At 42.0% G+C, this 12595-nt stretch overlaps 1 protein-coding gene across 1 annotated transcript in view; it reads right to left on the bottom strand.

Annotated features, from left to right (window-relative positions):
- CUNH12orf56 (chromosome unknown C12orf56 homolog) overlaps positions 1 to 12381 on the bottom strand; it is a 97200-nt gene extending 84819 nt beyond the window's left edge. Inside the window, exon 1 of the mRNA XM_035002886.1 lies at positions 12130 to 12381. Coding sequence (XP_034858777.1) covers positions 12130 to 12381 — 252 coding nt within the window. The remainder of the gene's footprint in view (positions 1 to 12129) is intronic.
- Positions 12382 to 12595: the final 214 nt, after the last annotated feature.

Below are 12595 nucleotides of genomic sequence, written 5' to 3'. Positions count from 1 at the left end.
TTATAATACTGTAAATGGATTAAACACTCCAATTAAAGTCAAAGAATAAAAGGATAGATTTTTAAAATATGATTTAACTGATTATTCACTTTGTACTATTACAAGAGACCCACTTTAGGTTCAAAAACACAGTAAAAGTAAAGTAAAGGGATAGAAAAGATACACCATGCAAACAGTAACCAAAAGAGAGCTGAAATGGTGATTGTACCAAGAGACAAAATAAGACTCGATGCAAAAAAAATTTTACTAGAGGGGCACCTGGCTGTCTCAGTGGGTAGAGCATGCAGATCTTGATCTTGGGTTTGTGAGTTTGAGCCCCACATTGAGTGTAGAGATTACTTAAAAATAAAATCTTTTTTTTTAAGATTTCATTTATTTATTTGACAGAGAGCGAGAGAGCAAAAGCAGGGGGAACAGTAGAGGGAGAGGGAGAAGCAAGCTCCCCGCCAAGCAGGGAGCCCAATGCGGGGCTTGATCCCAGGATCCTGGGATCATGACCTGAGCCGAAGGCGGACACTTAACCATCTGAGCCACCCAGACACCCCAAAAATAAAATCTTTAAAAAAAGAAAGAAAGAAAGAAAATTTCCCTAAAAAGTTAGCAAAAGAGAGATGAAAAACAAATGCAATGTATGCTTCTTGATTGGATCCTAGTTTGAACAAACTATTGTGAAAGACAGCTAGAAACAGAAAAGCTATGTGGTTTTCACTAAAACAGGGCTCTACTTAGTTCCACTGATTTGGGTTTAATCATATTATAGAAAGCTGATCAAGCACATGCTATTCTCTCCTTTTGGAATACACTTGTCCTATATTCTGCTTAGAAACTTCTATTCTTCCTTCAAGACCAAGCTTAGGTTACTTTTTTGGTGAACCTTTACGTATTACCCCTCTTTCCTCAGCACCCCCTCCTCCACCAAAATAAAAGAGTATATCACTTCCTCTTCTGGGTTCCCACAATTGTCTGTTTATTATATCTATTCTCACATTTCATTATAATTATCTGCTTATAACTGCTTATAACTGTTTTTCTTCTTTCCCATCTGCTTGCCTTCCTCTCTAAATTATGAGTTACTCAAAAGCAGGTAACCATTTTTTATTCACTTATATATTTGTAGTCCCTGGTAATTCAAAACATGGGTAGAAATGTAACATATAAAATCTAACATCCATTCAGTAGAACTGTACAGTGTAGAAAGGAGAAAAACATAAACCAGAGGAAAAGTTGAAAAGGAAAAAATGAAGGCCTACATCATATACTGGGCCACAGTTTCGAGATCACTTTACTTAACGGGGGGACATCAGGTAGTAGAAGTAAGACCCCAAAAGAGCTAAATCATGAGATATCTTTCAACTTCCATGGTTCTTTCTGGACCTAACTTCCTCTCTGACAGCAAGCTCTCACTCTCCAGTGTCCAACAAAGAGAGGAAAGCAAGTAATAAATTAATTCGCTCAGATTTCAATTTAATGAATTACCTGTTCCAAGAGTTTTTCAGAGCAAATCTGAAAGAGGACCAGTGGTAAATCCAAAGGATTCAAACTACTGATGAGATAGCTAATCAATATATGGAGATCTCTTGAATGGATTTTCCTCAAATTAAACTACATTAGCAGTTATCTATGTCACACTGTACATAAGCGTATTCCTAAATAGAAGCTATTTTTACATTTAGCATTTGGCAAATCGTTCCTCTGTCATAATTTAAAAACTCATTGTAGCCTCCACCAGGTGGTTTTTTCCCATTATACTCTACCTGGGCTTTAGTGTACTAATCCCTAAGGAAGTCTGAGTAGATGAGCTTTTTTTGGAACCTGTGAATATTGCTGACAAGAATTATCCACACACATATTCCAAAAAGAATTACCAGTTTGGAGAATTGAGCACTACCCCCATAATACTGGAGACTCCCTAGACTATTTCAGTGTTAGGATTGAAAAATCATTGCCTCTGGGACAAGAGCCACAGCTAAGACTAAAAGAAAAGAAGCTTTCAAGGCTTGGCCCTGTGAAAAGGATGCTACATCCCATCTGCATCTTTCCAACCAAACCTGTCCTTGAACATCATCAGAAACAGCAATGATACTAGTCTGAGCTCTGAAGGACAACAGTCTTGAGTACAGAGAGGTGGTATGGGGAATGAAAAAGGTATTTTATTTAAAATGTCATTCTTTCCTTCCTGACAGCCAACGCTCAGGAACCATGTAATCTGCATACTGTTGAGGTAACCATGTTGTCTCTATTGCAAAACCTAAAAACATCTAAAGAAACTTGGAATTTGGAATTTGGAAACCAGGAATTTGTAGAAGATCAGTTGTTAGTATGTGCATAATGGTTAAAGAATGCTGGCTGTAAGGTCAAAAACCTGAGTTTATATTCCAGCTCAGATGTTTTCTGAATATGACCTTGTGCAAGTATTTCCCCTTTTTCTGCCTCAGTTTTGTCATCTGTAAAAAAAAAAAAAAAAAAAAAAAAAGACAGTATCACCTTCCTTATAGCGTTAATAAGATTATATGAGATCTAAAGTATGTGACACAAGGCTAGCTCATAGTATATACCCAATAGATATCCATTACAATTAATGACCTTTGATTGTTCATAAGAACCTCAGTAATGCAATACTGAGCCAGATTCATGGCCTGCTCAGCATGGTATTTGTCTCTGATCCTGGCAGCAAGCGGCGTTTTGGGAGAGAAGAGAATGCTCTTTTTTGTTATTTCAAATGAATAAGGCTTTATCTGAAAATATCTTTAAGTTCTTTGACTACCTCTAAGAATAATGTATCACTCATGAATGTTATCTACATCATTTTTGACATATTTATATTGGCAACTGGTACTGATTTCTCTTACTTTTTTGAAAATACTACTTTTAAAATGCAAAGAGATATCCCCTATTTTTTGTTTTTTAATTGAAGTATAGTTGACACTCTTTATTTCTTGTTTTCTAATTTTTTAAAGATTTTTTATGTATTTGAGAGAGAGAGCGAGAGAATGAGCCGGGGAGGGGCAGAAGGAGAGGGAGAAGCAGACTTCCCGCTGAGCAGGAAGCCTGATGCAGGGCTCCATCCCAGGATCCTGAGATCATGACCTGAGCTGAAATCAAGTCAGACGCCTAACTGACTGAGCCACCCAGGCACCTCCCTGTTTTCTATATTTTGTGAACAATTCTGTATTTATCTTATCCCTTAGTCTTGATTTCATAGTCTTGTTTCAGATTTTTTTCTATCAGCTTTAATTTCAGAGAATAAAAGCACCCTAAGCTTTTAGCAGTTGATTATCTAGTTTCTAATTTATCTAGTTCAATACATCATGGATATTTTAGAGTTCCTACTGCCAAAGTGCAAAATTGAAACATGCAAAATGTAAGATGGAGTTTCTGTTTTCAAAAAGCTTAGAGTCTTCTGGATATTCAGTCAATGAAAACTTTTTTTTTTAATTAATGACCTGCTATGACTGATGCAGCTATATCTAGAAAGTCAAAGCATTGGCTCTGGAGCCAAACTACTAGGGTTCAAATTCTGGTTGTGCCACTTAGAGGATGGCCTTGGGCAAGTTGCTTAAGTTCTCTGTACTTCAGGTTTTTTATCTGTTAGCTGAGCTAACAGTATTACCTGGGGTTGTTGTAAGGATAAAGAAGTTGTTCCAAGTTAAGCACTTAGAACAGAGGCTGAGTGGCAAATAGTAAGCACTCAATAATTTGAGGTAGACACTAGAGCTGTTCACAAATATTCCTATTCTCTCTTGCAGACATGTGGGATGCATACATAGTAGGATCACATTCCCCCCCTTTTTAATTTATTTTAATTTATTTTTATTTTTTTTTAAGATTTTATTTATTTCTTTATTTACGTGAGAGAGCGAGCGAGCACAAGCAGGGGGACAGGCAGAGGGATAGGGAGAAGCAGGCTCCCTGCTGAGCAGGGAGCCCGACGCAGGACTCGATCCCAGGACCCTGGGATCATGACCTGAGCCGAAGACAGACACTTAACCGACTGAGCCACCCAGGCGCCCCACCCCTTTTTTTTAAGATTTATTTATTTGAGAGAGAGGCAGGAGAGAGGGGGAGGGGGCCAGGGGAGAGGGAGAAGCAGGCTCCCTGCTGAATGGGGAGCCCAACACGGGGCTTGATCTCAGGACCCTGGGATCATGATCTGAGGGGAAGGCAGATGCTTAACTGACTGAGCCACCCAGGCACCCCTTTTCTCCCCCTTTTAAGTTAGGCATGGGCCATGTGCCTGCCTCTGGCCAATGAAAGGTGAGAAGTGACATGTGTCATTTCCGCATAGAACCTTAAAAATCAGTACATAATCAGGGCATCTGGGTGGCTTAGTCAGTTAAGTGTGGTTAAGTGTCTGACTCAGTCTCAGCTCAGGTCTTGATCTCAGGGTCATGAATTCAAGCCCCACGTTGGGCTCTGCTGTGTGTGGAGCCCACTTAAAATCAGTACATAATTTGCCAAGTTAATTTCCCTCTGCTGTGGTGATTAAACAAGCATGTGCTGAGATGGTGCCCCGATACTAAGATGTGTAACTAAGTATCACGTATCTTGTGACTAAAATGAACAGAGCCTCTTGCTAATCTACAAGGGACCAGTAACTTGAATGAGCTAGACTTTATTTTGTGTTAAAGAAGTAAGACTTTGGGGTTGTTAGGGGCGCCTGGGTGGCTCAGTTGTTAAGCATCTGCCTTCGGCTCGGGTCATGATCCTGGAGTCCCGGGATCGAGTCCCACATCGGGCTCCCTGCTCAGCGGGAAGCCTGCTACTTCCTCTCCCACTCCCCCTGCTTGTGTTCCTGCTCTCCCTATCTCTCTGTCAAATAAATAAATAAATAAAATCTTAGGGGAAAAAAAAAAAAGACTTTGGGATTGTTTGTTAGTGCAGCTTAACCTAAGCTATCTTGACCATACACTATCATTCCGGGCACTAGGGATACATCAGTGAATCAAACTGACAAAATGCACGCCCTCGTGGAGTCTCTCAGAACTCGAATACAATATCCAAACTATTCTATGCAAACAAACTATTAAGAATCCAAAATGACTGGGGCACCTGGGTGGTTCAGTCGGTTAAGCATCTGCCTTTGGCTCTGGTCATGATCCCAGGGCCCTGGGATGGAGCCCCACATCGGGCTCCCTGCTCAGCAGGGAGTCTGCTTCTCCCTCTGCCTGCCGCTCCCCCTGCTCATGCTCTCTCTCTCTCTGACGTATAAAAAAATAAAATAAAATAAAGATGAATAAAAAGAAACCAAAATGATGGATAAGAGATTACTACCTATTTCTTCCTTCCACAGTGAGAGTTTTGAAAGGCTGCCAATGAACCAAAATAGAAAAAAACATGCTAGAGAAGAAAAGAAGCATCCATAATACGGTCTCATCTTACCTAACTCTCACCACCAAAATGCAGGACTCAGGTCAATAACACAGGGATCATCTCATACAAGCACAAAAGAAGCATGAAAAATACTGACCCTGAGCATTAGGTGAGAATTTACTCTGGTCTCCCACTGCTATGTGATCAAGTGTCAAGTTTCCAGGGTCCCTCAACACTTGGAATAAGGAAAGAGGATCTCTCCCTCTGAGAGGTAAACTATATGATGTATCTGAACATCCGTTTATTCCTTTATTCATTCTTCCAATTGACAACTAGTTATTGACCATCTACTATGTGTCAGGCAATATGATACACAGTGACCCAGGGATGTAAAGACAGACATGATCTCATGGAGCTTACATTTACTATGAGAGATACACAATAATAAGTCATTAAACAGATCAATATTATAATGCCAATACTGGTAAGTGCTTTGAAGCCAACAGATGTGATGAGTGTGACACAGGAATGATACTTTAGATTGGGGGGTCATATGAGGCATCCCTGTGGAGGTGGTGCTGAATTTGGAAACATGACTGATAAAAAGGAATCAGCCCTCTGAAGATCTGGAGGAAGAGTGTTCCAGATAGGATGGCAAGTACAAAGGCCCTGAGGCAGGAAAGAAGAGCATAAAGAGCTCTGGGAAAAGTGGGAGAGAAGTCAGAGAGATAAAGGGATTTTCATGGAGGCTCTTATAGGCAATAAGGAATTTGGAAGTTAATGGAGATTTTGATACAGAAGAGTGATATAACTTAATTTACAATTTATGTTTAAAAAGATCATCCCAACTGCTTGATGGAGGAATAAGTTTAGAGGCAATTTCAATAGTCTAGATAAGGGATTGAGTAAGTGACATAAGTAAAAGGAGTAAGAAAGATCATGGCTGGATGTATTTTGGATGAGGAGTGAGGAGGTTCAGAACACACTCCCCCAAAATATAGCACCTTGGTATACTGAATATTTTGAGCTGAAAGAATTTGAGAAAACAGCAGATGCAGGAAACTCTGACCTTTCTCCACCCTGCTCCCTTGAAGCAGGTCCTAGAACCCCATGGGAGAGGTGCCCTCCCTATACCCAAGACAAGGACAGTAAAAGGAATCCAAATGAACAGCCCTTGCTAGTTTTCCCTAGTTTATTATCCTTAGTCATACCCCCTTTTTAGTACTATCCCATTTTTCCATGACTCTCTATTCTTCATGAAACTTAATATTAAACACAGAGATTTACCTGTTTCTTCAAGTCTTCATTTCCTTATAAAGGCTTCCATGTCATGTAAAATTTATGTTAAATAAATTTGTAGGCTTTTTTCCTGTTAATCTGTCTTTGTCAGTTTCATTTCCAGACCCAGCCAGGGACCCTGAGAGGGTCAAGGGAAACTTTTTCCTCCTCTACACAAATCAAGGGGTACACTGATTGTTGGATGTGGGGAGTGAGAAAATTAAGGCTGATGGAAGATGATGTTATTTCCTAAAATAAGGAAAGCTAAGGAAAAGGAACAGATTTGGGGGTGAAGATCAGGAATTCTGTTTTCGGACATATTAAACTTGACAAACCTACTGGGCGATTTTCAAGAAGAATAAATGAGATAATGTATTTAAAACACCTAGTATATAATCAGTGCTCAAAAAAAGTTATTTTCTTTCCAAATTTACTAAATCTCCTAAATTCAAGTGCCCTGATATGAAAAGAGAAGATAATATCTATATTACAGATTCATAGTGAGCCTTAATAGGCTTAATATGGGTGAATAAAGGTTATCAATAATAACATGTCTGTAGCTCTTACCATGTGCCAAGTACTGTTTTAAGTGTGTTACATTTATTAATGAATTTAATCCTCCCCCAAACTCTAAGGAAGGTGCTGTTATCTCCATTTTACAAAATGAGGAATGAAGGCACAGACTAGAAGGTAAATAACTGGACCAAGTCTACACAGGTAGAGAGCAAAAACTGAATAAAAATGTATTATTAAAAAATGTATTATTAAATGTCCAATGTATATTGCAGATAATAAATTTCGAAACAGAAGAAATGTTGAGTATTTAACAAATAGTTATTGACCATCTCATCTGTGCCAGGCAATGTTCTAGGAACCAGGGATACAGCAATGAACAAAACTGACCGAAAGTCCTGCCTCATGGTCTAGCCAAGAAAAAACTCAGAGAGGGCGCCTGGGTGGCTCAGATGGTTAAGCGTCTGCCTTCGGCTCAGGTCATGACCCCAGGGTCCTGGGATCGAGTCCCACATCGGGCTCCCTGCTAGGCGGGGAGCCTGCTTCTCCCTCTGCCTCTGCCCCTCTCTCTCTCTGACTCTGATGAATAAATAAATAAAACATTTAAAAAAAAAAAAAAAGAAAAAAGAAAAACTCAGAGAAAGAATGATGGGCTTAGGGGCACCTGGGTGGCTCAGATGGTTAAGCGTCTGCCTTCGGCTTGGGTCATGATCCCAGGGTCCTGGGATCGAGCCCCACGTCGGGCTCCTGGCTCGGTAGAGAGCCTGCTTCTTCCTCTCCCTCTGCCTCTCCCCCTGCTTGTGCTCTCTCTGTCTCTCTGTATCTCTGTGTCTCAAATGAATAAATAAAATCTTAAAAAAAAAAAAAAAAAAAGAATGATGGGCTTAGCCAAAAACGTGTTGGCTCTGAATACAGCAGTGGGGAAAGCGGGGATCAGTTGGCAAACTCTTGCAGCCCCTTGAACAAACAGCCTGTGACCTGTTTCTGTTCAAGCCAAGATGTTTTTACTTTTTTTTTTTTTTTAAGTAAACCCTGCGCCTATCATGGGGTTCAAACTCACAACCCGAGATCAAGAGTGACATGTTCTCCTGCCTGAGCTAGCCAGGTGCCCCTGTTTTGACATGTTTTAAGAGGAGAGAGAGGAAGAGAGGAAGAGGAGGATTATAAATATGAGGATCTGAACAACCTCGAAGGAGGAGGACATGTTCACCATGAGCAACAGGCCAGGTTGTAACAGGTGCCTTTGTTGCCTGTTCAGGAAGCCTCATGGAGCCTGGGATGGCTGGAGAGCCCATACTCACTGGGAGGAGTGGTAAAAAGACAAGGACAAAGACCGGCAAGAGGTTAAGAGGTGAAGGCTGCTGGATTTGACAGATTTGTTTTTCTCTGTAGATGATGGGATGGCATTGAAGGAGAGTGAATTCCTAGGAAATTCACTTCTGGATAGTTGCTTCTCACACTTAAAAAATATGTGTTTAATCTTAGAAGAGTTTAAAGAAATGTTTTGATGCCCACAACAAGAGCAGAATTCTTCCAAAAGTAACTCTTAAAGAAAATGTCAGCCTTTTTATAAAAGCTCTGCCCAAGCAACCTTAGAAACTCTTTCTTTTAGGAGATGAACCATATCAAACACAGAGATCTCCCAGTGCACTTTAAGCTCATCTTTGCTGGAAGGGAAATCTCATTTTTATTCAATGCAAGCTCTGGCCTAATTTTTTTGTTGCTGTTACCTTCATTTTTTTTTCCTTAGGGGAGAGAATGGAATTTTATTTGTATATTTGCAAATTATATTCTGAAGTGTAATTGCAAAATGTGTCTCAAAATAAATAAGGAATCTGGTCGAACATGGAACCGGGAGGCCTGGGGCCCAGAGGTATAAAGGACTGGTTTGCTTAGGGACTTTATTACCGTGACGGCTAGAACAAAGGCAGGATGGGAACCTGAACCGGCTGAAAGTTAAATAACAAGACAGACATGTACAGTAAAATGAGAAAAACTTTGAGAATGGAAAAGGATGTCTAAAGAGTTGACCTTAGAAAGAGGAGAGCACCCTAAAAAAAGGAGAGTAAACAGTTTATCTTTCAAGGAAGGAGGAACCGGTTCTAAAAAACAAAGCTGCCTGGCACTGAAATCATATAATTGAAGTGACTGAGTTAGCATGGATAAGTGACTATATGACATATAACAAAAGAAATCAGGAAAATTCTCCACAGAGAATTATTTTATAAAACCTCAGAAAAAGAGATTGTTAAGGCATTTGTACTCAGTCTGATTATATTTATTTCTCACTGAAACAATATTTTTAAAAAATGATTACCAATTTTTTTTAAAGATTTCTTTAATTATTGGGGGGGGGAAGGGGCAGAGAGAAAGAGTCTCAAGCAGACTATCTACTGAGTGGGGAGCCCAACTCAGGTCTCAGTCTCACAACCCTGAGATCATGACCTGAGCCAAAATCAAGAGTCTGATGCTTAACCGACTGAGCCACCCAGGCACCCCATCCTATTAATGTTGTGAAAATGGGTAATCATTGGGATGCCTGGGTGGCTCAGTCGGTTAAGCATCAGACTCTTGGTTTTGGCTCAGGTCACGGTCTCAGGGTTGTGAGACTGAGACCCGAGTTGGGCTCCTTGCTGGACATGGAGCCTCCTTAAGATTCTCTCTCTCCCTCTCCCTCTGTCCCTCCTCACCCCTCCCACTCCCCCGCACGTGTGCTCGCTCTCGCTCTCTCCCTCAATAAACAAACAACATTAATAGAAAACATTTCTATTCATTTGCTGTTGTAACATATTACCACATAATCTGTGGCATTAAGCAACACAGATTTATTCTCTTACAGTTCTGGAGGTCAGAAGTCCAAAATGGGTCTCACTGGGCTAAAATCAAGGTGTCAGGAGGAGTGCATTCCTTCTGGAGGCTTAGGAGAAAACCTGTTTCCTTGCCTTTTCCAGCTTCCAGAGGCTGTACACATTCCTTGGCTTCTGGCCCCTTCCACCTTCAGAACTAAGTCTTGTGCTGCAGCACTCTGCCTCCTTTTTCCACTTTGGAGGATTTTGTGATTACATTGGACCCACCCAGATAATCCAAAATAATCTCCCTCTTTTACTTATTTTGGCTTCTTTCTTTTCCTTTTTTGGGTTTCTTTATTTATTGGACACTTTGGGGTTTTTTTTAATCTCCCTGTTTTAAAATCAGCTGATTAGCAAGCAATCTTAATTGCATCTGCAACTTTAATTCCTCTTTGCTGTGTAATGTAACGTATTCACAGGTTCCAGGGGTATCTTTGGGGGGCCGTTATTCTGCCTGCCACAACTATATTGTGCAAGATGGACATTCAATCTATCAACAGTGCTGAAATCTTAGATTTGTTCAGCACCTTTCCACAGTCTTCTATATGCCCGAAAGGTAAATTTTGTACATAAAGAAGTCCAAATGAATTGGTACACCTTTTGGGAGGATTTTTGGCTTGAAGGCCTAGGAAACTTCACACACTTTTCAGATTCTGACAACTCAAAAAGAAAGATATATAACAACCATTGGAATAAATATACTGTGTCTTGTCGGGGAGAGTAACAATATCGTAAAATTATTACATTTTGTCACAACAATAAATGTTTACACCGCAGACAGAAAAAGCTAAGCATGTAATTTTTTTTTTTTAAAGATTTTATTTATTTATCTGAGAGAGAGAATGGGAGACAGAGAGCATGAGAGGGAAGAGGGTCAGAGGGATAAGCAGACCCCCTTGCTGAGCAGGGAGCCCGATGTGGGACTCGATCCCGGGACTCCAGGATCATGACCTGAGCCGAAGGCAGTCGCTTAACCAACTGAGCCACCCAGGCGCCCTAAGCATGTAATGTTTTAAAAGCATTTGATAAAGGAAATTAACTGTTTTAAATTTTATTTCAAGAGAATGAAAATAGTGGTAGTGAGGAAAAAGGCAGTTTGCTTCCAACTTTTACTCTAAAACAAAAAACATAAAACAAAACCAAAAAAACCCCACAAATAAATTTGCATAGTGATATTAACTGACAGAGGTATTTTAAGGAGAAAAAATAAAAGCACTTTTTTCACTAAATTGTATCCTTTTCTTACAGATGTGTTCCAAGCAAGCTATGCTTCTCTGGGCAAAACAGCCCCACCAAGTCTTGTCAACTTCTCCTTTGGGAGATGCAGAGACTGGAGGGAGGGGCGGGGGAGACGGGGGATGAGGCTAGACACCTGTCCCTAGTGGAAAAAGGAACACACCTGGAGAGCAACTCAGACAAAGGGAGCCAAGGGGGAAAAAACAGTAATTGGAGAGGAGACTGCTTCCAATCTGTTGCTGGGTTTATAAGGTAAATCTATTCCTGGAGGAAAGGGATATAGTAGCTGCACACTAAAAACTGGGACAAGGCGTGTCTATGCCAAACTGTATCTTCTTCAAGAAGTTTTGAAGCCCAGTTTGAATCAAGTGACCTGCCTGAGATTGCCAGGTGTCCTGTGCACATCTCATTCATTCATTCATTCATTCACTCACTTAGTCATATTGAGCACCTAACAAGCTCTAAGCACTGTTGATAAAAAAGTAAACAAGGCATAATAGTACTTAGCACACTGCATTTATTTGCATTGGTTCTGGCTTTTTCTCTCCCACAGCAGCTTCTAGGAAGGGGCCCTATTTCATTTTTGCATCCTCAGTGCCTAGAACAAGTGCCTGGAACAGGTTAGGTGCTTAATGAACGAAAAAATGACTTTAAAGCATACTTTTCATAGGGGGCTATGTTCTCAAACCTGTAGCCCTATTTGGGGGGGACAAGGGATGACCGGTACACATGACGAGAACGGGCAAGGCATCTTTAATCGGAGTACCCACAGCAATCCAGTTTTCCTGTGGCTTCTAGTCCTCAAGTAAGTTAAAGTACGGGAGTCCAGGGAGGGATGGGGAAGGTCTGCCGCCTCCTCCCTCTTCCCGCATGCGGAGGGCTGAAATTGGGGGACCCGCGAAGGGAGTTCTCGCGAGCCCGCCTGTCCGCCCGCGCTCCTCACCAGGTCAATGGCCACGACGTCCCGCAGCGCCACGGCTCGCCGTATGGACTTGGGCGGGTTCTCGGTCAGGTAGATGAGCCGATCGCTGAGCACCACGTACTTGAAGGTGTGCTTCTCCGAGTCGGACACCACGATGCACGGCTCGTAGGCGCGGACGGCGTCGTAGACCTCGGGCGGCAGCTGCCTCCGCAGGAACGCGTCCAGACGGCTATTCGTGTGCGCAGGGAAGCCAGACCTTGCGGGGCCCGCCATGCGCGGCGCCCGCGCCCGGAGCGAGTGCCGGCGGCGGGGGGGCGGGCGCCTCTGCCCGGCCCCGCCTCCGCGCCGCCTGCGGTGGAACCCGCGCGCGCCACAAAGCCGCCCGCCCCGCCGCCACCACCTGCCCCGGGCGCAGGGAGCAGGGCCCCCAACGTCGGCGCCCGTCCAACGATGGACGGGGCGAGAGGCTGGTCTTTCGGTAAATCAT

The sequence above is a fragment of the Mirounga leonina genome, unplaced genomic scaffold, assembly GCF_011800145.1.
Source record: "Mirounga leonina isolate KUSES-001 unplaced genomic scaffold, KU_Mleo_1.0 Mir_126, whole genome shotgun sequence".
NCBI lineage: Eukaryota > Metazoa > Chordata > Mammalia > Carnivora > Phocidae > Mirounga > Mirounga leonina.
The sequence above is the reverse complement of the archived record's forward strand: the minus strand, read 5'-3'. Positions and strand labels throughout refer to the sequence as shown.